A 25,412-nucleotide genomic window follows, 5' to 3' on the forward strand; every position below is an offset into this window, starting at 1 on the left:
CAAATTCTCCGGCAGTAGAGCATTTTGGCGCCATGAACTTCAGGGTTTGTAAAAAAGAAGCCGTGCAGAGGACTGCGAGCTCGTATAAAATGTGACATTTGGATGAAATTTGTCCCTCTATTTTGCAATGGAGCGTATTAAAGCATCCTTTTTTTCAAATTGGCGATGGGCTTCAGGACTACTTTCAGGGGTGATCATCTTTGGATGGAATTTACTCCCAAAAAGCATCGAAAAAAAGTGAACATGAAATGTGATGAAAATAAGCTTTAATTGAATGTGTGTCTCAAACACCTTGGAGAGTTGGCAGTATTTTTGATGATTTTTGTAAGTGCGTTTTATTATCACTGAGGTCTATTTACTGGTCTGCAAGCACAGAGATCGGTGGCCGTTACGCCACGTAGCTCAATGACTAGTACTTTTGGTAGGCGGGGTTCTCGCCAGGAAGGGGTGGCTGTTGGGCCGGCTGTTGTGCTTGCTGGGCTGCGTAGTTAGGCGGCGGTACAGACTGGGTGGACGGAGGGTAGTAATAGCCAGGTGCTGCTGGCTGCGGAACGGTCACCAATCCTGGCTGCTGAGGCATACTGACAGCTGGAAAACAATATTTAAATGGAAAAATGTTACATTGGGAAATTTCGAAAATGGGTAAAATCTTGTCTGTAACCTCGCATGATAGGACTTACCGTGCATGGTGACCGGATGATGGGTAGGCGTAGCCGCAGCCTTAACGCAGCGCACACGGCACACGATGATGCTAACAATCACGCCCACAATGAAGACCAAGGATCCAATGGCTATGCCAACAATAGCACCCACGCTGTCGATTAAATCAGATTGCAACCGGTCAAAAGACAAGGAGTATCGTGAAAAAAATCATTGGTTAAAACAATGGAAATATCAAATATAGGATGATTATTAATTTGTTTTTCTTTTGTAGAAGGGCCGATACGAGTAAAAGCTTTTGGGAAATTTCAATAGCTTTTTATTTTACTTTCTTCATAACTTTTAGGAGTTGAGCCGACAAGAATAGGTAAGGACCTACCTACTTACCTCGGACCTAAATATTCATCATGTCCGTAATATTCATAATACGTGCAGCATCTCTGGTAAATGTTTCCTGATTTACAGCAGTAACGGTGGTCAGAAGCATCGGTCAAGCGAGGACAGTTAAATGGAAATGTCCATTTGTCGTTTTCGAAATCCCACACACTTGTACACGCATATCCAGCATCGGCTTCTGATGAAAGGAGAAAGAAAATCCACGTCAGTGGCGTAGCACGGTCATTCTTATTGGGGGGGGGAGGGTAAACATTTTTTGAAAAGGGCACTTGCACATCCGTGGTGAAATGTAGACACGTTTTTTTTCTCCGGACACTTGACCTCCATAAAATCAAAAGGCGGGGGGGGGGGGGGGGGGGGGGGGGGGGGGGGGCTGGTTCAAACCAACGATTATGCACACAAGCGGAAAATATGTGCTTTTCAGGGCGATACATGCGTGAATTAAAAAAATTAAAAAAAGTACCAGGAACGGCCGATGGCACAAAAAGGGCACCACTTCTTTTAAAGGGCACTTTAGAAAAAAGGACACTTCTTGAAAAAAAGAGCACTCTTTACAAATTATTTGGCGGGGGGGGGGGGGTAAACGCTGGTGAAAAATAGGGCATTTGAATGGAAAAAAGCAGTCTTTATAAAATATTTTTTTGGGGGGGGGGTAAATACCCCCGTTACAACCCCCCCCCCCCCCCCCCCCCCCGCTACGCCTATGCACGGTAACCTATTTATCCACCGAATGTCTTTCAAAGGAGGGGGAAAAGGAATCATTACAAGAGCTCTACGTTTAGTCCACGGGCCGGACCAGGAATGCTCTGCATTTAGGCCAAGAGGGCGCTGTGTTTGTATTTTTTGCCCATCATGGGTCAAAAACCAGTGTTTTGGGCATAATTTCTTAATTTTTCATTTAAATGTCATTAAATATGGTACAAACATTTTTAGGTCAGTGAGTATGGTACAAAATAATGAAGTCGCCATATTTGCAAGCAAGAAGTTAAGAAAACTCTCTAAAACAATATTTGCAGTAAAGGAGAAAATTAAAAGTGGTGAATGCGGCCATATTGGATTCTTAGCATGCATTGTGGTTAGTCACGTGACTATGAATTTTAGGCTAAAGTGGATACTTGACAAGTTAAGATACACAAAACATGGTTTTGGTCCTTAAATGTGTAAACGTCACTGTTTTTATTTTTTTTTAAAGAGGCAAATTTAATTATTACTGCTGTTTCTAAATTGGTTGGCTTGGTTACCGGTGACATCCAACGGAATTTGTTTTGGCGCCATATTGAACTCCCAAAGAGTCAGGAAGAGTCCCTATATTGCATGTCCATTAGCCAAATTCATATTTGAAGTATTAATTCGCCTTCCAGATAGGGTTCATTGCCCTGAGCCAAACACAATAATTAGGTGTTGGGCCTTGAGCCCAACACCTATTGTTATTGTAAGAATTTACTATCATTTTTTTATTATTCTTCTAGACACATTCTTCTCCGGAACTGTTTGTCAAACTGAAAACATATATGAACTTCAATTGTCAATACATGAATGCACAACCCACTGAAGATGTGCTTTTTTGCAATTACATCATAATGATGTCATCACGGGTCACATGACGTCAGTTGCAAAAATAATAAATTTAATCTTTGAAATTCAATATCAAATCAACCGTGAGAGACCGGAACTTCAATTTTGCGGGAATCGACATGATAACGCATGTTCTTCATTTTATCTTGTGCGCGTCAAATCACGTGACCCTAAGTGCCTAATAATTTTAAAGTGGAAAAAGATATGAACTTGCTTTCAACGATGTTAGCCTGTGGTGGGTTGATCTTTCCAAAAAATGATCGGTGACGCCATCAAGTGTTCAAACGCCCTCTAGCGGCAGGTTAAAAAATGTCCAAAACGCATTTTCAGTTGATGTCTGTGGCGAACTTTGCGGTAATCGCTTCAAAATTAATATACATGATGACCTTAATGCAGACAAGACCTGTGCGCGAAAAAAAATATGATTACGTAATCACACCGAAAGTTACAAAGAAAAGACCTCTTTTCTTTTGAAAATTGCAAAAAAATCAACCGTCAAAGATATATCAAGTTTTATGCTTTAAATGGCGCTTTAATGATAGGTCTAAAACTTCCCAAGGTTTCATTACAATACGTTAACTGAAAGATGCCCTGCAGTCCCCTTGAAATTTGAAGTTGAACACACCTACATCTTGAAACGCTGATTTAATCCAACGTACATTATGTGTACAGCAAACGGGGATGATTGCGTACAAAAGGGAAAATCCCGAAAACAGTGTGCTATGCTCGCTTCTTGAGTGTCTGGTTTTACGACTATTGTTGTTAACTATTGAGCTACATGTAACGGCTGTTTGATGGACCAATTTATTTGTTTACCAGTGTTTTGTACACGTTTATACGACAACTTCTTATTGCAAGCACATTTTTGACTTCTGATGACGTCATATGATGCTCAAAAATTGGGCTGGGAAAAGCGACCAATTGGGCGCTTTTTTGAAATTGGGCGCTTTTTCTAAAAACATGCGCATTGGGGTAAAGAGGGTATGACGAGCAATATTTTGTATTGCGCTAATGGTGTGCGACCTTTATTTTTTTTTTTTTTAGAGATATGAGCTATTCAATGGGTTTTGTAACGATTGTACTTGATAAGTTTACAGTACAGCAGCATACGCGCGTGCAGATCCTCACCTGACTCTTTTAAACTATCCTCTGTGTAATTACTACACGCGCTATTTTCCAACCCTCAACATCAACATCAACAATCAACAATAACATCAACAATCAACAATCAACGTCATCATCTACAATGGCCCAACACCATGTGGTTGTTCCTACAACCTCTAGTTATATTTGGTTTTTGAATCTGGAGTACGTTCGATGAGACTAGAACAAAAAGGTCAAATAAGGACATGTCTATGATTATTACCTAATTAATCGCTACTGGGATTATGTAGTTTTAATTAGAAAAGACCGAAGTGGGTAAATGTTTTGCTTGGAAACTTTCTGCCTCCAGGCTATTATTTTGGGTATGCGACCAAGTGAAGGCACATGATGCACCTGCTTCGGTTGGTGACATATTCTGGGACTTTAACGTCCCTTAAAAAAATCTTCCACGGCTATGAATGAGGGGGAAATGTGAAAAATTCCGCACAGAATTTCATTAAATACAATTTATGAGAGCAATTTACCCATGTAGTATGTTCCATGCAATGCATGCATTTAAAATAAATGGCTTTACCAGCCAGTAGAAGGAAAAAAATGCTACCTAATTCTGTGGAGGTCTGATGATTGTGGACGGGATAACCATGGGTAAGTCACCACTATTAAAAGCCTGTCACGTCAGAATATAAACTAGAGGTGTATTGCAATAATAATACGGCAACTATAAACGTTGCCACCTCGGGTGGTACCAACCGAAGTGAGTGTTGGGGGCACAGACCCAAGGACTAGCTGGTTCCATCACTTACATCGCATAATTATTGAACTGTAGATCATGGGGCGGGCGGTGGAAATTGAGCCCGGCCACATGAACAATAAACCCCTCCCCCTCAAAAAAGGTCACATGCACGGAAAAGAAAAGGGGGAAGAAAGAAAAGAAGGCCCAAATACAATGTTAACTAGTTGCTGTTCGTAGATTTAACAGTAGAAACTGCAGGATAGAAAAAGGACGAAAACGTGTCTCTGTACAGTGCACATTAAACATCCGACCGCCCCTATAAATGTCTCGCCCTGCCAACTTTTCTCCCCCCCCCCCCTCCCCCACTACCATCAATTTTTGTGACAAAAAAAAATCGAAAACAATCAAAGAGAGAACTAATTGTCGGAAAAATATATCTTCAACCATTCTGCTGAAAAGTGGTAATGAAAACCAGTATACACATTCCTATAGTATGTAATAGCACAGATGCCGTCCAAGTGGCCAAAGGTCAAGTGTAACGACACATTTAGATAAGACAAACAATGGCGTCACTTTTGGGCGTGTGATAAAATCACATGATGTGTGATGCACATAGATAGCTGATTGGTAAAACCGTCACCGTTTTCACGAAGAGCCACATATGTCGATTTTGAAGAAAAAGCGTTTTCGAGATAATCGCAAAAGAAGTTTCTCATATTTTAAAACTGCAAAAAATACCACTTTGCAACAACTTTGTGCAGCAAGGAAACCATCAAACGATTCTACGAGAGCTGAATTTTTACATGAACCCAGTAATTAGACTTAATACATTATTTAATTAGTGAAAATTAATTAGTAAAGATATGTGGCTCTTCGTGAAAACCCAAATTCAGGTTTCCGACATATTGGCCCTTTCTGTTCAACGTGTATTTCCATAGGCGCGCGTGAGTACGCGCGCGCAGCTGAAAATGTAACAAAGATATGTGGCTCTTCGTGAAAACGCAAATCGCATTTGACCTACTTTTACGTATTTCCGTGCAATGGGTTTTGTACGCGTTCAAAGGGCCAAAATGTATGTGGCTCTTCGTGAAAACGCAAAATGCATATATCGAGATTTCTGCCCCTTGCAACATTAATGTAACTTAGAAATTATTTGATGTTTTCCTTACCGAAACATGTCAAAATGATTAAGTACATTGTTTTAATGCGAAATATTGAAAAAATCAAAATCGAAAAATATGTAATTTTTGACATATGTGGCTCTTCGTGAAAACGGTGACAACATGCAACCAAGCATATTGTAATTTTTAAGTGTAGAACAGACTAGTCCGTTTCGCTGAAAATTTCAACTACAAAAAACACACATAAAAGAAGATTTGCTAATCACTGCTTAACTATAGTAACGGAGCTTCTTTTTATTAAAATAGGAACAAGAAAGAAATGAAACTTTTGGTATTATTTTGAATCGACTGCTCAATGTCAAGAAACGGGCGCGCCCAGGAAAAATGGACTGACGAGTATAATTGTACCGGACTTGACGGTACAATGAGGAATCTGTAGGAATGCATGCCCTTAAAATGCCTCAAGATGACAACCTCAAGAATTGGTTGCATATATTTTGCTTATTCTACTAGCCAATTTTTAAGGAGTGATTGGGTTTTTGTTGTCATGACATTCCCAGCTTCAGAAATTCGGGCCGAGTCGTCATGATGTCCGCCATTGTCGTAATTGCATTTCAAAAAGGAGTTGTATTAATTGATTGATTCCCGAACCCTTCACTTTCAAATCAGCTAGTATAGGCCTATATAAAGTACAATTGTGATTGTGTACTTACCTTGAATAAAATTGGCCGAAAAATAAGCCAGAAGCAAGATGACACAAATTCGAAAAGCCATTTTGATCACTCCTCTTCTGTTACGGAAAATGGACGGCTATACCAAGTTCACATACACGGATACAAAACTAATACGTCTATTCCAAAGTTCAAATGCACAGCCTATCACGGTTGCTTGTTGGGTCACGTGGTTCAATGGTCGTTAGAATATGGATATCGGATAAGGAATTACAATAACAATATTGGTTCAAAATACAGCCTTTGTAATTTAAGTAGAAAGCTTTCAGGTTTAATGATCAATAGTTGATACTGTCAGCTATGCCGTTGATTTCTAACAATTATAAAATAGGTAAAGGTAAAGGAGACGAACCTGTGTTCACAGGAACGGAGTGCCCATCTCTCTTTTCGAAGCGATTGGGCCAGACTCGAGTCCATGAAATGCTGCTGTGGGGGATCGCCACACCTCCTCCACGGCGAGTCTGTTACCTTCCCAGCATTCAATAATGCCGGTACCCATTTAACACATGGGTTGAGAGGAGTAATTGAGGTAAAGCGCCTTACTCAAGGGCACAACACTCATGGCCAGGCGGCGGGGCTCGAACCCACGTGCCCCGTAATTCTAAAATAATATAGGCTTAATAATTATTTGAACCCTTATATACATATAGATAAATGCTCGGGTATAATTTTCAAAAATCGTGAATGGGTTATGAGTTATTACACATCTGTTTTGCCGACATTCTGATGAGATTTCAATTATATTCCTCACATTTTACACACAATCAATATTGTTTTAATATTTTTGATTCAACACACACTGCATTGTTACAACATCAGTTTGAGTTACATTAAAATCTTCCCTTTTTCAAAGGCACACAAACATTAATTATCCCGATCCAGATGCCGGTTTGCTGCAAATTATTCTAGTTTAAAAATTACTCATTTCTCGATCTTTTTCAAATGTCAACACATTCATTTCAAAAGTGAAAAGCACACATTTAACACAACCTCTTCCCTATCAGTACGCTCCCACTATAGCTGCTCTCTCTCTGGGTGATTGAATGTTATAATTACATTGCAATTACATGTATACTGCAAGCAAAAGGACAAAGAAAGCTAAACCATTTAATACACGTTGAAAATGACAAAATCACAAAGTACACGATATAAAACTATATTTGCTATTTCAGTATCAAATCAGAATAAAGGAAGCAAGTTTCCCCTTCCCGGGGCTACAACTGTCTCGAGGTTAAAGCAGGCACTTGGAACGAGGTTGCATTAAAAGATCTGTGTACAAAAAACACGCATTTTACTCTATGCTAATTCTCGTCATTGTGACGGCAATGTATACAACACTATACTGTATTGTATTGTAACATCCAAAGAAAACGGTCTCATTTAGGGGAATTATTATTATTTTAAATGAAAAAAAACCTGCGACCAATTTCATGGTTCTGCTTTACTTTGAATTCCGTGCTTATACGATCACCGTTCTGTGCTGTTATCACTAGCAACATACAAAGAGGTAAAACCAAGAATAAAATAGTTTCCCAACAGTATAAGCAGAGGCATGAAATGGAGCCCTGGTCGAATCGCCATATCGCAAAGTGATGTCCAGTATGTTTCGGGGTGACATTTTGGGGCTCCGGATGGCGGGATCATATTGCTAATGCTATTCAAGGGAACAGGTTCCAAATTTTGACTTAAGCAGAGTTTTGAGTTAGGTAGGGTTAATTGTGTATCATTGTTATACAACTGAAGGGAATGGATTCTTTGTTTGACTTCACAGTTGTTTTGAGTTATCAAAATGTTGACTTATCGAGATTTCACTGTAGGTGGCTTTGGCCAATCAACGTGTTGCAATCATGCAATCCAGTTAGTATAGGGGTGCAGGCCAGTAAATAGGCTAGAAATTGCCTACGCCGGTCAAATCACGATTTGCATGCCCTCAAATTCTCCGGCAGTAGAGCATTTTGGCGCCATGAACTTCAGGGTTTGTAAAAAAAGAAGCCGTGCAGAGGACTGCGAGCTCGTATAAAATGTGACATTTGGATGAAATTTGTCCCTCTATTTTGCAATGGAGGGTATTAAAGCATCCTTTTTTCAAATTGGCGATGGGCTTCAGGACTACTTTCAGGGGTGCTCATCTTTTAGATGGAATTTACTCCCAAAAAGCATCGAAAAAAAAGTGAACATGAAATGTGATGAAAATAAGCTTTAATTGAATGTGTGTCTCAAACACCTTGGAGAGTTGGCAGTGTTTTTGATAATTTTTGTAAGTGCGTTTTATTATCACTGAGGTCTATTTACTGGTCTGCAAGCACAGAGATCGGTGGCCGTTACGCCACGTAGCTCAATGACTAGTACTTTTGGTAGGCGGGGTTCTCGCCAGGAAGGGGTGGTTGTTGGGCCGGCTGTTGTGCTTGCTGGGCTGCGTAGTTAGGCGGCGGTACAGACTGGGTGGACGGAGGGTATAATAGCCAGGTGCCGCTGGCTGCGGAACGGTCACCAATCCTGGCTGCTGAGGCATACTGACAGCTGGAAAACAATATTTAAATGGAAAAATGTTACATTGGGAAATTTCGAAAATGGGTAAAATCTTGTCGGTAACCTCGCATGATATAGGACTTACTGTGCATGGTGACCGGATGATGGGTAGGCGTAGCCGCAGCCTTAACGCAGCACACACAGCACACGACGATGCTAACAATCACGCCCACAATGAAGACCAAGGATCCAACGGCTATGCCAATAATAGCACCCACGCTGTCGATTAAATCAGATTGTAACCGGTCAAAAACAAGGAGTATCATGAAAAGATCATTGGTAAAAAAAAGAAGGAAATATCAAATATAGGATGATTATTAATTTGTTTGTGCTCGTAGATTACAAATGTTTTTTTTCTTTTGTAGAAGGGCCGATACAAGTAAAAGCTTTTGGGAAATTTCAATAGCTTTTTCTTTTACTTTCTTCATAACTTTCAGGAGTGCATTGGTAGAGCCGACAAGAATAGGTAGGGACCTACCTACTTACCTTAGGCCTACATAGTCATAATATCCGTAATAGTCATAAAACGTGCAGCATCTCTGGTAAGTTGTTCCTGAGTCACAGCAGTATTCGGCGTCAGAATCATCGGTCAAGCGAGGACAGTAAAATGAACTTGTCCATTGGCCGTTATTGTACGAACCTGGACAAAATGTACCAGCATCGGCTTCTGATGAAGGTAGAAAGAAAATCCACGTCAATGGCGTAGCACGGTCATTTTTATTGGGGGCGGGGGTAATTTTTTTTTTGAAAAGGGTACTTGCACATCCGTGGTGAAATATAGACACGTTGTTTTCTCCGGACACTTGACCTCCATAAAATCAAAAGGCGGGGGGGGGGGGGCTGGTTCAAAACCAACGATTATGCACACTAGCGGACAATATGTGCTTTTCACGGCGATACATGCGTGAAATAAAAAAAATTTAAAAAGTAACAGGAACAGCCGATGGCACAAAAGGGCACCATTTCTTTTTTAAAAGGGCACTTCTTGAAAAAAAAGAGCACTCTTTACAAATTATTTTTTTGGGGGGGGTGTAAACGCTGGTGAAAAATAGGGAATTTGAATGGAAAAAGGCAGTCTTTATAAAATATTTTTGGGGGGGGGGCGTAAATATACCGTTACACCTCCCCCCCCCCCCCCCCCCCCCCTGCTGGCTACGCCTATGCACGTTAACCGATTCAACCACCGAATGTTTTTCAAAGGAGGGGGAAAGGAATCATTACAAGAGCTTTACGTTTAGTCCACGGGCCGGACCAGGAATGCTCTGCATTTAGCCCATGAGGGCGCTGTGTTGTATTTTTTGCCCATCATGGGTCAAAAAACCAGTGTTTTTGGCATAATTTCTTAATTTTTCATTTAAATGTCCTTAAATAAGGTAAACACATTTTAAGGTCAGTGAGTATGGTACAAAATAATGAAGTCGCCATATTTGCAAGCAAGAAGTTAAGAAAACTCTCTAAAACAATATTTGCAGTAAAGAGAAAATTAAAAGTGGTGAATGCGGCCATATTGAATTCTTAGCATGCAGTGTTATTAGTCACGTGACTATGAATTTTAGGCTAAAGTGGATACTTTACAAGTTAAGTTACACAAAACATGGTTTTGGGTCCTTAAATGTGTAAATGTCACTGTTTTCATTTTTTTTAAAGAGGCAAATTTAATTATTACAGTAACTGCTGTTTCTGAATTGGTTGGCTTGGTTACCAGTGACATCCAACGGAATTTGTTTTGGCGCCATATCGAACTCCCAAAGAGTCAGGAAGAGTCCCTATATTTCATGTCCATTAGCCAAATTCATATTTGAAGTATTCATTTGCCTTCCAGATAGGGTTCATTGCCCTGAGCCAAACACAATAATTATATTTGGTTTTTGAATCTGGAGTCCGTTCGCTGAGACTAGAACAAAAAAGGTCAAATAAGGACAATGTCTGTGATTATTACCTATTTAATTGCTACTGGAATTATGTAGTTTTAATTGAAAAAAAGACCGAAGTGGGTAAATGTTTTGCTTGGAAACTTTCTGCCTCCAGGCTATTATTTTTTTATGCAACCAGGTGAAGGCACATGATGCACCTGCTTCGGTTGATGACATATTCTGGGACTTTAACGTCCCTTAAAAAAACGGCCATGAATGAGGGGAAATGTGAAAAATTCCGCACAGAATTTCATTAAATACAATTTATGAGAGCAATTCACCCATGTAGTATGTTCAATGCAATGCATGCATTTAAAATAAATGGCTTTACCAGCCAGTAGAAGGAACAAATGCTACCTAATTCTGTGGAGGTCTGATGATTGAGGACGGGATAACCATGGGTAAGCTACCACTATTAAAAGCCTGTCACGTCAGAATATAAACTAGAGGTGTATTGCAAATAATAAATACAGCAACTATGAACGTTGCCACCTCGGGTGGTACCAACCGAAGTGAGTGTTGGGGGCACAGACCCAAGGACTAGCTGGTTCCATCACTTACATCGCATAATTATTAGACTGTAGATCATGGGGCGGGCGGTGGAAATCGAGCCCGGCCACATGAACAATAAACCCCTCCCCCTAAAAAAAAAGGTCGCACGGAAAAGAAAAGGGGAAGAAAGAAAAGAAGGCCCAAATCCAATGTAAACTAGTTGCCGTTCGTAGATTTAACAGTAGAAACTGCAGGATAGAAAAAGGACGAAAACGTGTCTCTGTACAGTGCACATTAAACACCCGACCGTCCCTATAAATGTCTCGCCCTGCCAAACTTTTCTCCCCCCCCCCCCCCTCCCCCACTACCATCAATTTTTGTGACAAAAAAATCGAAAACAATCAAAGAGAGAACTAAATTGCCGGGAAAATATATCTTCAACCATTCTGCTGAAAAGTGGTAATGAAAACCAGTCAGTACACAATCTCATAGTATGTAATAGCACAGATGCCGTCCAAGTGGCCAAAGGTCAAGTGTAACGACAAATTTGGATAAGACAAACAATGGCGTCACTTTTGGGCGTGTGATAAAATCACATGATGTGTGACGCACGTAGATATAGGTGCTGATTGGTAAAACAACATGCAACCAAGCATATTGTAATTTTTAAGTGTAGAACAGACTAGTCCGTTTCGCTGAACATTTCAACTACAAAAAACACATAAAAGAAGATTTGCTAATCACTGCTTAACTATAGTAACGGAGCTTCTTTTCATTAAAATAGGAACAAGAAAGAAATGAAACTTTTGGTATTATTTTGAATCGACTGCTCAATGTCAAGAAAAGGGCGCGCCCAGGAAAAAATGGACTGACGAGTATAATTGTACCGGACTTGACGGTACAATCAGAAATCTGTAGGAATGCATGGCCTTAAAATGCCTCAAGATGACAACCTCAAGAATTGGTTGCATATATTTTGCTTATTCTACTAGCCAATTTTTAAGGAGTGATTGGGGTTTTTTTGTCATGACATTCCCAGCTTCAGAAATTCGTGCTGAGTCGTCATGATGTCCGCCATTGTCGTACTTGCATTTCAAAAAGGAGTGATATTAATTGATTGATTCCCGAACCCTTCACTTTCAAATCAGCTAGTATAGGCCTATATAAAGTACAATTGTGATTGTGTACTTACCTTGAATAAAACTGGCCGAAAAATAAGCCAGAAGCAAGATGACACAAATTCGAAAAGCCATTTTGATCACTCCTCTTCTGTTACGGAAAATGGACGGATATACCAAGTTCACGTACACGGATACAAAACTAATACGTCTATTCCAAAGTTCAATGCACAGCCTATCACGGTTGCTTGTTGTGTCACGTGGTTCAATGGTCGTTAGAATATGGATTTCGGATAAGGAATTACAATAACAATATAGGTTCAAAATACAGCCTTTGTCATATAAGTAGAAAGCTTTGAGGTTTAATGATCAATAGTTGATACTGTCAGCTATGCCGTTGATTCATTACAATTCTAAAAATAGGTAAAGGTAAAGGAGACGAACCTGTGTTCACAGGAACGGAGTGCCCATATCTCTCTTTCGAAGCGATTGGGCCAGACTCGAGTCCATGAAATGCTGCTGTGGGGGGATCGCCACACCTCCTCCACAGCGAGTCTGTTACCTTCCCAGCATTCAATAATGCCGGTACCCATTTAACACACGGGTTGAGAGGAGTAATTGAGGTAAAGCGCCTTACTCAAGGGCACAACACTCAAGGGCACAACACTCATGGCCAGGCGGCGGGGCTCGAACCCACAATATCACGATCATGAATCCTGTGCTCCACCGCTAGACCACACGTGCCCCGTAATTCTAAAATAATATAGGCTTAATAATTATTTGAACCCTTATATACATATAGATAAATGCTCGAATATAATTTTCAAAAATCGTGAATGGGTTATGAGTTATTACACATCTGTTTTGCCGACATTCTGATGAGATTTCAATTTATATTCCTCAAATTATTACACAAAATCAATATTGTTTTAATATTTTTGATTCAAAACACACTGCATTAATTGTTACATCGGTTAGAGTTACATTGATTTCTTCCCCTTTTTCCAAAGGCACACAAACATTAATGATCTCGATCCAGATGCCGGTTTGCTGCAAATTATTCTAGTTTAAAAATTACTCATTTCTCGATCTTTTTCAAATGTCAACACATTCACTTCAAAAGTAAAAAGCACACATTAAGCACAACCTCTTTCCTATCAGTACGCTCCCACTACAGCTGCCCTCTCTGGGTGATTGAATGTTATAATTACATTGCAATAACATGTATACTACAAGCAAAAAGGACAAAGAAAGCTAAACCATTTAATACACGTTGAAAATGACAACTTCACAAAGTACACGATATAAAACTATATTTGCTATTTCAGTATCAAATCAGAATAAAGGAAGCAAGTTTCCCCTTCCCGGGGTTACTTTTGTCTCGAGGTTAAAAGTAGGCACTTGGAACGAGGTTGCATTAAAAGATCTGTGTACAAAAAAACACACACGCATATTACTCTATGCTAATTCTCGTCATTGTGACGGCAATGTATGCAACACCATACTGTATTGTATTGTAACATCCAAAGAAAACGGTCTCATTTAGGGGAATTATTATTTTAAATGAAAAAAAAAACTGCGACCAATTTCATGGTTCTGCTATACTTTGAATTCCGTGCTTATACGATCACCGTTCTGTGCTGTTATCACTAGCAACATTCAAAAAGGAAAAAACCAAGAATAAAATAGTTTCGCCAACAGTATAAGCAGAGGCATGAAATGGAGCCCTGGTCGAATCGCCATATCGCTAAGCGATGTCCAGTATGTTTCGGGGTGACGTTTTGGGGCTCCGGATGGCGGGATCATGTTGCTAATGCTATTCAAGGGAACAGGTTCCAAATTTTGACTTAAGCAGAGTTTTGAGTTAGGTAGGGTTAATTGTGTATCATTGTTATACAACTGAAGGGAATGGATTCTTTGTTTGACTTCACAGTTGTTTTGAGTTATCAAAATTTTGACTTATCGAGATTTCACTGTAGGTGGCTTTGGCCAATCAACGTGTTGCAATCATGCAATCCAGTTAGTATAGGGGTGCAGGCCAGTAAATAGGCTAGAAATTGCCTACGCCGGTCAAATCACGATTTGCATGCCCTCAAATTCTCCGGCAGTAGAGCATTTTGGCGCCATGAACTTCAGGGTTTGTAAAAAAAGAAGCCGTGCAGAGGACTGCGAGCTCGTATAAAATGTGACATTTGGATGAAATTTGTCCCTCTATTTTGCAATGGAGGGTATTAAAGCATCCTTTTTTTCAAATTGGCGATGGGCTTCAGGACTACTTTCAGGGGTGCTCATCTTTTAGATGGAATTTACTCCCAAAAAGCATCGAAAAAAAAGTGAACATGGAATGCGATGAAAATAAGCTTTAATTGAATGTGTGTCTCAAACACCTTGGAGAGTTGGCAGTGTTTTTGATAATTTTTGTAAGTGCGTTTTATTATCACTGAGGTCTATTTACTGGTCTGCAAGCACAGAGATCGGTGGCCGTTACGCCACGTAGCTCAATGACTAGTACTTTTGGTAGGCGGGGTTATCGCCAGGAAGGGTGGTTGTTGGGCCGGCTGGGCTGCGTAGTTAGGCGGCGGTACAGACTGGGTGGATGGAGGGTAGTAATAGCCAGGTGCCGCTGGCTGCGGAACGGTCACCAATCCTGGCTGCTGAGGCATACTGACAGCTGGAAAACAATATTTAAATGGAAAAATGTTACATTGGGAAATTTCGAAAATGGGTAAAATCTTGTCTGTAACCTCGCATGATATAGGACTTACTGTGCATGGTGACCGGATGATGGGTAGGCGTAGCCGCAGCCTTAACGCAGCGCACACGGCACACGATGATGCTAACAATCACGGCCACAATGAAGACCAAGGATCCAATGGCTATGCCAACAATAGAACCCACGCTGTCGATTAAATCAGATTGCAACCGGTCAAAAGACAAGGAGTATCGTGAAAAGATCATTGGTTAAAACAATGGAAATATCAAATATAGGATGATTATTAATTTGTTTGTACTCGTAAATTAAAAATGTGGGGTTTTTTTCTTTTGTAGAAGGGCCGATACGAGTAAAGACTTTTGGGGAATTTCAATAGCTTTTTATTTTACTTTCTTCATAACTTTTAGGAGTGCATTGGTTGAGCCGACAAGAATAGGTAAGGACCTACCTACTTACCTTAGACCTAAATATTCATCATGTCCGTAATATTCATAATACGTGCAGCATCTCTGGTAAAGTCTTCCTGGGTTACAGCAGTAACGCTCGTCAGAATCATCGGTCAAGCGAGGACAGTAAAATGGAACTGTCCATTTGTCGTTGTTGTAATCCCACGCACTTTTACAACTAGATCCAGCTTCGGCTTCTGACGAAGGGAGAAAGGAAATCCACGTCAGTGGCGTAGCACGGTCATTCTTATTGGGGGGGGGGAGGGTAAATTTTTTTTGAAAAGGGCACTTGTAGACACGTTTTGTAGACACTTGACCTCCATAAAATCAAAAGGCGGGGAGGGTTGGTTCAAAACCAACGATTATGCACACTAGCGGACAATATGTGCTTTTCAGGGCGATACATGCGTGAATTAATTGTTTTTTTTAAAGTACCAGGAACGGCCGATGGCACAAAATGGGCAGCACTTTTTTTTTCAAAGGGCATTTGTTTAGAAAAAAAGGGCACTTCTTGAAAAAAAGAGCACTCTTTACAAATTATTTTGGGGGGGGGGTAAACGCTGGTGAAAAATAGGGCATTTGAATGGAAAAAAGCAGTCTTTATAAAATATTTGGGGGGGGGGGTAAATACCCCCGTTACACCCCCCCCCCCCCCCCCCCCCGGCTACGCCTATGCACGTTAACCGATTCAACCACTGAATGTCTTTCAAAGGAGGGGGAAAAGGAATCATTGCAAGAGCTCTACGTTTAGTCCACGGCCGGACCAGGAATGCTCTGCATTTAGGCCAAGAGGGCGCTGTGTTGTATTTTTTGCCCATCATGGGTCAAAAACCAGTGTTTTGGGCATAATTTCTTAATTTTTCATTTAAATGTCCTTAAATAAGGTAAAAACATTTTAAGGTCAGTGAGTATGGTACAAAATAATGAAGTCGCCATATTTACAAGCAAGAAGTTAAGAAAACTCTCTAAAACAATATTTGCAGTAAAGGAGAAAATTAAAAGTGGTGAATGCGGCCATATTGCATTCTTAGCACGCATTGTGGTTAGTCACGTGACTATGAATTTTAGGCTAAAGTGGATACTTGACAAGTTAAGTTACACAAAACATGGTTTTGTAAATGTCACTGTTTTCATTTTTTTAAAGAGGCAAATTTAATTATTACTGCTGTTTCTAAATTGGTTGGCTTGGTTACCAGTGACATCCAACGGAATTTGTTTTGGCGCCATATTGAACTCCCAAAGAGTCAGGAAGAGTCCCTATATTTTATGTCTATTTAGCCAAATTCATATTTGAAATATTAATTCGCCTTCCAGATAGGGTTCATTGCCCTGAGCCAAACACAATAATTATATTTGGTTTTTGAATCTGGAGTACGTTCGCTGAGACTAGAACAAAAAAGGTCAAATAAGGACAATGTCTGTGATTATTACCTAATTAATCGCTACTGGGATTATGTAGTTTAAATTAGAAAAAGACCGAAGTGGGTAAATGTTTTGCTTGGAAATTTTCTGCCTCCAGGCTATTTTTTGGGGTATGCAACCAAGTGAAGGCACATGGTGCACCTGCTTCGGTTGATGACATATTCTGGGACTTTAACGTCCCTTAAAAAAAATCTTCCATTGCCATGAATGAGGGGTGAAATGTGAAAAATTCCGCACAATTTATGCGAGCAATTCACCCATGTAGTATGTTCCATGCAATGCATGCATTTAAAATAAATGGCTTTACCAGCCAGTAGAAGGAACAAATGCTACCTAATTCTGTGGAGGTCTGATGATTGAGGACGGGATAACCATGGGTAAGCTACCATTATTAAAGCCTGTCACGTCAGAATATAAACTAAAGGTGTATTGCAAATAATAAATACGGCAACTATAAACGTTGCCACCTCGGGTGGTACCAACCGAAGTGAGTGTTGGGGGCACAGACCCAAGGACTAGCTGGTTCCATCACTTACATCGCATAATTATTGAACTGTAGATCATGGGGCGGGCGGTGGAAATCGAGCCCGGCCACATGAACAATAAACCCCTCCCTCCCCCTAAAAAAAAAGGTCGCACGGAAAAGAAAAGGGGAAGAAAGAAAAGTAGGCCCAAATCCAATGTTAAATCTACGAACAGCAACTAGTTAACAGTAGAAACTGCAGGATAGAAAAAGGACGAAAACGTGTCTCTGTACAGTGCACACTAAACACCCGACCGCCCTTATAAATGTCTCGCCCTGCCAAACTTTTCTCCTCCTCCCCCACTACCATCAATTTTTGTGACAAAAAAATCGAAAACAATCAAAGAGAGAACTAAATTGTCGGAAAAATATATCTTCAACCATTCTGCTGAAAAGTGGTAATGAAAACCAGTATACACAATCCTATAGTATGTAATAGCACAGATGCCGTCCAAGTGGCCAAAGGTCAAGTGTAACGACACATTTGGATAAGACAAACAATGGCGTCACTTTTGGGCCTGTGATAAAATCTCATGATGTGTGATGCACATAGATAGCTGATTGGTAAAACAACATGCAACCAAGCATATTGTAATTTTTAAGTGTAGAACAGACTATCCGTTTCGCTGAAAAATTGAACTACAAAAAAACACATAAAAGAAGATTTGCTAATCACTGCTTATCTATAGTAACGGAGCTTCTTTTCATTAAAATAGGAACAAGAAAGAAATGAAACTTTTGGTATTATTTTGAATCGACTGCTCAATGTCAAGAAACGGGCGCGCCCAGGAAAAAATGGACTGACGAGTATAATTGTACCGGACTTGACGGTACAATGAGAAATCTGTAGGAATGCATGGCCTTAAAATGCCTCAAGATCACAACCTCAAGAATTGGTTGCATATATTTTGCTTATTCTACTAGCCAATTTTTAAGGAGTGATTGGGTTTTTCTGTCATGACATTCCCAGCTTCAGAAATTCGGGCCGAGTCGTCATGATGTCCGCCATTGTCGTATTTGCATTTCAAAAAGGAGTGATATTAATTGATTGATTCCCGAACCCTTCACTTTCAAATCAGCTAGTATAGGCCTATATAAAGTACAATTGTGATTGTGTACTTACTATGAATAAAACTGGCCGAAAAATAAGCCAGAAGCAAGATGACACAAATTCGAAAAGCCATTTTGATCACTCCTCTTCTGTTACGGAAAATGGACGGATATACCAAGTTCACATACACGGATACAAAACTAATACGTCTATTCCAAAGTTCAATGCACAGCCTATCACGGTTGCTTGTTGTGTCACGTGGTTTAATGGTCGTTAGAATATGGATTTCGGATAAGGAATTACAATAACAATATAGGTTCAAAATACAGCCTTTGTCATTTAAGTAGAAAGCTTTCAGGTTTAATGATCAATAGTTGATACTGTCAGCTATGCCGTTGATTTATTACAATTCTAAAAATAGGTAAAGGTAAAGGAAACGAACCTGTGTTCACAGGAACGGAGTGCCCATATCTCTCTTTCGAAGCGATTGGGCCAGACTCGAGTCCATGAAATGCTGCTGTGGGGGGATCGCCACACCTCCTCCACAGCGAGTCTGTTACCTTCCCGGCATTCAATAATGCCGGTACCCATTTAACACACGGGTTGAGAGGAGTAATTGAGGTAAAGCGCCTTACTCAAGGGCACAACACTCATGGCCAGGCGGCGGGGCTCGACCACTGATCTCTATATAAAGACTGGATAGCTAATACAGAGCCGCACAATGTACGAATTTGACGCCATATTGGTGAGACCGGCTGGTGATCTACAAAGGACAAGTTTTCGTTTTTATAGACAGCATGATTTCTTTTGTAACGTCGCGGTTCACTTGACTTATATTTTGACCACCATCACTGACCAAGGTTAACTGCAATTTTTCTAACGTCGTGGTTACTAAAATGCCGCAAATATAACTTTTTCGGCGTTTTGAAATAATAATCACTACGGAAATGTGTCCCTTTTAGAACATCATAATATGTGTACGTGACCAAAATGCGCGTCAACTGTTGATACAACGCGCGCGTATTTACGCGTAGAACGTTCGTATTATACGCGGCCATCTTCGTGAGACCGGGGGCGAATTGGTCAATATGCAAAGTCTACTGTGTGAATGTTGTATGCATATCCGCTATCCAGTCTTTATATAGAGATCAGTGGGCTCGACCCACAACCTCACGATCATGAATCCTGTGCTCCACCGCTAGACCACACGTGCCCCGTAATTCTTAAATAATATAGGCTTAATAATTATTTGAACCCTTATATACATAGATGGATGCTCGGATATAATTTTCAAAAATCGTGAATGGGTTATGAGTTATTACACATCTGTTTTGCCGACATTCTGATGAGATTTCAATTTATATTCCTCAAATTATTACACAAAATCAATATTGTTTTAATATTTTTGATTCAAAACACACTGCATTAATTGTTACATCGGTTAGAGTTACATTGATTCTTCCCCTTTTTCCAAAGGCACACAAACATTAATGATCTCGATCCAGATGCCGGTTTGCTGCAAATTATTCTAGTTTAAAAATTACTCATTTCTCGATCTTTTTCAAATGTCAACACATTCACTTCAAAAGTAAAAAGCACACATTAAGCACAACCTCTTTCCTATCAGTACGCTCCCACTACAGCTGCCCTCTCTGGGTGATTGAATGTTATAATTACATTGCAATTACATGTATACTACACGCAAAAGGACAAAGAAAGCTAAACCATTTAATACACGTTGAAAATGACAAAATCACAAAGTACACGATATAAAACTATTATTTGCTATTTCAGTATCAAATCAGAATAAAGGAAGCAAGTTTCCCCTTCCCGGGGCTACTATTGTCTCGAGATTAAAAGTAGGCACTTGGAACGAGGTTGCATTAAAAGATCTGTGTACAAAAAACACGCATTTTACTCTATGCTAATTCTCGTCATTGTGACGGCAGTGTAAACAACACCTACTGTATTGTATTGTAACATCCAAAGAAAACGGTCTCATTTAGGGGAATTATTATTTTAAATGAAAAAAAAAAAACCTGCGACCAATTTTATGGTTCTGCTATACTTTGAATTCCGTGCTTATACGATCACCGTTCTGTGCTGTTATCACTAGCAACATACAAAGAGGTAAAACCAAGAATAAAATAGTTTCGCCAACAGTATAAGCAGAGGCATGAAATGGAGCCCTGGTCGAATCGCCATATCGCTAAGCGATGTCTATAAAATGTTTCGGGGTGACGTTTTGGGGCTCCGGATGGCGGGATCATGTTGCTAATGCTATTCAAGGGAACAGGTTCCAAACTTTGACTTTAGCAGAGTTTTGAGTTAGTTAGGGTTAATTGTGTATCATTGTTATACAACTGAAGGGAATAGATACTTTGTTTGACTTCACAGTTGTTTTGAGTTATCAAAATTTTGACTTATCGAGATTTCACTGTAGGTGGCTTTGGCCAATCAACGTGTTGCAATCATGCAATCCAGTTAGTATAGGGGTGCAGGCCAGTAAATAGGCTAGAAATTGCCTACGCCGGTCAAATCACGATTTGCATGCCCTCAAATTCTCCGGCAGTAGAACATTTTGGCGCCATGAACTTCAGGGTTTGTAAAAAAGAAGCCGTGCAGAGGACTGCGAGCTCGTATAAAATGTGACATTTGGATGAAATTTGTCCCTCTATTTTGCAATGGAGCGTATTAAAGCATCCTTTTTTCAAATTGGCGATGGGCTTCAGGACTACTTTCAGGGGTGCTCATCTTTTAGATGGAATTTACTCCCAAAAAGCATCGAAAAAAAAGTGAACATGAAATGTGATGAAAATAAGCTTTAATTGAATGTGTGTCTCAAACACCTTGAAGAGTTGGCAGTGTTTTTGATAATTTTTGTAAGTGCGTTTTATTATCACTGAGGTCTATTTACTGGTCTGCACGCACAGAGATCGGTGGCCGTTACGCCACGTAGCTCAATGACTAGTATTTTTGGTAGGCGGGGTTCTCGCCAGGAAGGGGTGGCTGTTGGGCCGGCTGTTGTGCTTGCTGGTTTACGTAGTTAGGCAGCGGTACAGACTGGGTGGATGGAGGGTAGTAGTAGCCAGGTGCTGCTGGCTGCGGAACGGTCACTGATCCTGGCTGCTGAGGAGCCACATTGACAGCTGGGGAAATAATATTAAAATGGGAAATGGTTACATTGGGACATTTCGAAAATGTGTAAAATCTTGTCTGTAAGTAACCTCTCATGATATAGGACTTACTGTGCATGGTGACCGGATGATGGGTAGGCGTAGCCGTAGCCTTAACGCAGCACACACAGCACGCGATGATGCTAACAATTACGACCACAATGAAGACCAAGGATCCAATGGCTATGCCAATAATAGCACCCACGCTGTCGATTAAATCAGATTGCAACCGGTCAAAAAACAAGAAGTATCGTGAAAAGATCATTGGTAAAAAAAGAAGGAAATATCAAATATAGGATTATTAATTTGTTTGTACTCGTAGATTAAAAATGTGGTTTTTTTTTTCTTTTGTAGAAGGGCCGATACAAGTAAAAGCTTTTGGGAAATTTCAATAGCTTTTTATTTTACTTTCTTCATAACTTTCAGGAGTGCATTGGTTGAGCCGACAAGAATAGGTAGGGACCTACCTACTTACCTTAGACTGAAATATTCATCATATCCGTAATATTCATAATACGTGCAGCATTTCTGGTAAGTTTTTCCTGAGTCACAGCAGTAATCGTCGTCAGAAGCATCGAAGCTTCGAGGACAGTCAAAACCATTCTGTATCAAATAGCCATTGTAGTACACATTTGGACAATCAAACAATCCAGCATCGGCTTCTGATGACGGTAGAAAGAAAACAAATGTTTTTAGCAGATCCAACCACCGAATGCGTATCAGAGGAGAGGGGGAAAGGATGAGAAGTCCCCAAAACGCTATAGTTCCACCAATTACATCGCATGGGGTTATATAGGGTTAGGGTTGGTGGTCCGCGGACCTTTTACATGTTCTACCTATTTACAACTTGATGTCAGATGACATTTGACCGTGGTATGTGACCTTTGACTTCATTATCATATGCAGGTTCCCATGTTGCATCTATGATTCAAGTTTGGTTGCAATTGGACTTGAAATGAGACACATTTTACGAAACTTTAACAAAATACCACATACATTCTACTTTACACACACACACACACACACCCCGACACACCCCGACTTGTTTCACATACCTAGTGTGGACTTTCCTTTCTTTTCGTGTAGTTAAGGAACACCAGTGGAAAAACTCATTTTTCTCAAACTGTGAAAACTCTTACAACCCAATTTTTTTTCAATGATTCCCTTTAGTGTTTCTCTTCATTCTGTTACAGATAAACCTAACCCAAAAATGCCTCTAAACCTGTTTTCCAGAAATGGGGAAACACTGTGTGGACGTGGGCAAGTCCACACTTCGTCGCTGCTACCTACATTATGTGGACGTCTTTTGTTCGGAAGTCCACACTGCGTATGTAAGACAAGCTCACCCAGACATACATAGTAATTGCATAGTCTCTTTCCTGAACAAAGTGCAGGCGAGACTAAAGGTCAAAATGTGAGCATTTTCAAACAAAGACCTCAAATCTCCCCTAGATGACCTTTGACCTCCAATTCTGGAAGACGTGTCGTGAACCCTCACCTAAGGAGCACTCCATCCAAGTGATGTTAAAATCCATCAAGTTCTGTAGACAAGGAAACATTTGAGGCATATTTGAACAATGACCTCTAACGACCCGTTTATGACCTTTGACTTTGAAGAATATTGTGTTTTCCTACATGGTCCAAGTTTCATCCAAATCCATGGAAGCATGAAAAGTTATTTTTTTTCAAAAAGTAACCTTAACTTCTGTGAATTGCATCATAATTGACCTCATTTGACCTTTGACCTATGACCTTTGACCTGAATATATTCCACACTATCTTTGGTACTCAATTATTCTTGTGTCCAAGTTTCATGGAATTCAGGAGAATACTTGGGTAATGAGAGTAATTTCAAAAACATAAACTTTAACATACGGACGAACGGACGCTGGACGCTGTTCATACGGACACCGGACATTTCAGGACTCCCGAAACATTCGTTTGGGCGCGGCGACACAAAAACGGAAAACGCAAAACATCAGATTGTATTGCTGCAAATCAATGGGACGCCCTTTTTGGGGCGGACGTTGGCATTCGAACATGAACAAGTAACCCATCCCCTTTAAAAAAAATAATAAAATAAAACAGCAAAGAAAGGGAGGGGGAGAAATGAAGGCCCGATTCAATATTACCTATTGCTGCTCATAATCAGTAGAAACTGCAGGAAACAGGATGAAAACGCGTCTTTGTACATTGCACATAATACATGCACATGTGTTTTGAGCGCCCCTATAGTATATCGACCTACCAGTCCCCCCCCCCCCCCCCCCCCAACCACCACCGCCTCTCCATTTTAATTTTGGTGAAAAAAAAACGTCGAAAATAATCAAAAGAGAGAAAACAATTGCCGAAAAAATTCTCTTCAACCATTCTGCTGAAGAGTATGTGGTAATGAATACCAGTGCACAATACCCTTCCCAGTATGGGAACCAATCAAAACTACACTACGAAGTATACGGCCTAGCATGCAATAACGCAGATGGCTATGCATGAAGTCCAAGTTGACAAAGGTCAAGTGTAACGACACATTCGGTTAAGAAAACAATGGCGTGTGATAAAATCACATGACGTGTGACGCACATAGATAGGTGCTGATTGGTCAGAATGATATGGAGCCATTATAGTTATGTTTTCTAGGTGTGGAACAGACGTTGCACTGACAATATGGCGGCTTTAGAAATCAATCAACGAAACAATTAAGGTTTGCTGATCGTGAGTGCATTGCTAAAATATTAGCGGAGCTTCTTTGCATTAAAATAGACAAAAGGGAAGAAACAAACCTTTTGGTATTAAACCGACTGCTCAATGTCAAAAAAAAAACGCCAGCAAAAATGGACTTAGGAGTATAATACCGGTACAATGCGAAAATCTGTAGGCCCTTAACATGCCTCAAGATGACAGCGTCAAGACTTTAATTTACAACGAAAAATTGGATTGCTGTTTTGTTCACTTTACCAGTCAATTTTGAAGGAGCAAATCATTTTTATTTTGTCATGACATTCACGGTTTGATATTTACTAAGTCGTCATGAAGTCCACCATTGCCGAATTTGCGTCTCAAAAAGGGTAATTTTAATTGATTGTTTCCCTAACCTGCCACATTCAAATCAGCAAGTATAGACCTATAAGTACATTGTGTGATGAGTACTTACCGTGAATAAAACTGGCCGAAAAATAAGCCAAAAGCAAGATGACACAAATTCGAAAAGCCATTTTGATCACTCCTCTTCTGTTACAGAAAATGGACGGCTATACCAAGTTCACGTACACGGATGCAAAACTAATACGTCTATTCCAAAGTTCAAATGCACAGCCTATCACGGTTGCTTGTTGGGTCACGTGGTTCAATGGTCGTTAGAATATGGATATCGGATAAGAAATTACAATAACAATATAGGTTCAAAATACAGCCTTTGTAATTTAAGCAGAAAGCTTTCAGGTTTAATGATAAATAGTTGATACTGTCAGCTATGCCGTTGATTTATTACAATTCTAAAAATAGGTAAAGGTAAAGGGGACGAACCTGTGTTCACAGGAACGGAGTGCCCATATCCCTCTTTCGAAGCGATTGGGCCAGACTCGAGTCCATGAAATGCTGCTGTGGGGGATCGTCACACCTCCACAGCGAGTCTGTTACCTTCCCAGCATTGAATAATGCTGGTACCCATTTAACACCTGGGTTGATAATTGAGAGGAGTTATTGAGGTAAA

General features: G+C 40.2%; 2 protein-coding genes and 1 pseudogene across 2 annotated transcripts; all 3 read right to left on the minus strand.

The window, feature by feature from the left end:
- Positions 1-6,843: 6,843 nt before the first annotated feature.
- LOC119739816 lies at positions 6,844-12,561 on the minus strand (annotated as a pseudogene).
- Positions 12,562-14,760: 2,199 nt separating this feature from the next.
- LOC119740067 (protein shisa-4-like) lies at positions 14,761-16,758 on the minus strand. The gene is made up of 4 exons (XM_038215269.1): positions 16,725-16,758; positions 15,542-15,728; positions 15,138-15,271; positions 14,761-15,043 (listed from the first exon to the last, which is right to left on the minus strand). Exons 1-4 carry the CDS (start codon positions 16,756-16,758, stop codon positions 14,871-14,873), a joined length of 528 nt encoding a protein of 175 aa, XP_038071197.1. The 3' UTR covers positions 14,761-14,870.
- A 4,619-nt stretch (positions 16,759-21,377) lies between these two features.
- Positions 21,378-25,034, minus strand: LOC119740157 (protein shisa-4-like). Its single transcript, XM_038215367.1, has 4 exons — positions 24,855-25,034; positions 22,179-22,365; positions 21,776-21,909; positions 21,378-21,676 (listed from the first exon to the last, which is right to left on the minus strand). The coding sequence occupies exons 1-4, from the start codon at positions 24,913-24,915 to the stop codon at positions 21,495-21,497; spliced, it is 564 nt and encodes a 187-aa protein (XP_038071295.1). The 5' UTR covers positions 24,916-25,034; the 3' UTR covers positions 21,378-21,494.
- Positions 25,035-25,412: the final 378 nt, after the last annotated feature.

This window comes from Patiria miniata, unplaced genomic scaffold, assembly GCF_015706575.1.
Source record: "Patiria miniata isolate m_02_andy unplaced genomic scaffold, ASM1570657v1 HiC_scaffold_4, whole genome shotgun sequence".
Lineage (NCBI taxonomy): Eukaryota > Metazoa > Echinodermata > Asteroidea > Valvatida > Asterinidae > Patiria > Patiria miniata.

Bases quoted from the DNA above. Each gene is read 5' to 3' on its own strand.
- LOC119740157 (XM_038215367.1), bottom strand. From the start codon at position 24,915: ATGGCTTTTCGAATTTGTGTCATCTTGCTTTTGGCTTATTTTTCGGCC. The intron at 22,366-24,854 runs GTAAGTACTCAT...TACCGTCATCAG, and splicing joins TTCGGCCAGTTTTATTCACG to AAGCCGATGCTGGATTGTTT. The intron at 21,910-22,178 runs GTAAGTAGGTAG...TTTAATCGACAG, and splicing joins GATGAATATTTCAGTCTAAG to CGTGGGTGCTATTATTGGCA.
- LOC119740067 (XM_038215269.1), bottom strand. From the start codon at position 16,758: ATGGCGCCAAAACAAATTCCGTTGGATGTCACTG. The intron at 15,729-16,724 runs GTAACCAAGCCA...TCCCTTCGTCAG, and splicing joins AATTCCGTTGGATGTCACTG to AAGCCGAAGCTGGATCTAGT. The intron at 15,272-15,541 runs GTAAGTAGGTAG...TTTAATCGACAG, and splicing joins GATGAATATTTAGGTCTAAG to CGTGGGTTCTATTGTTGGCA.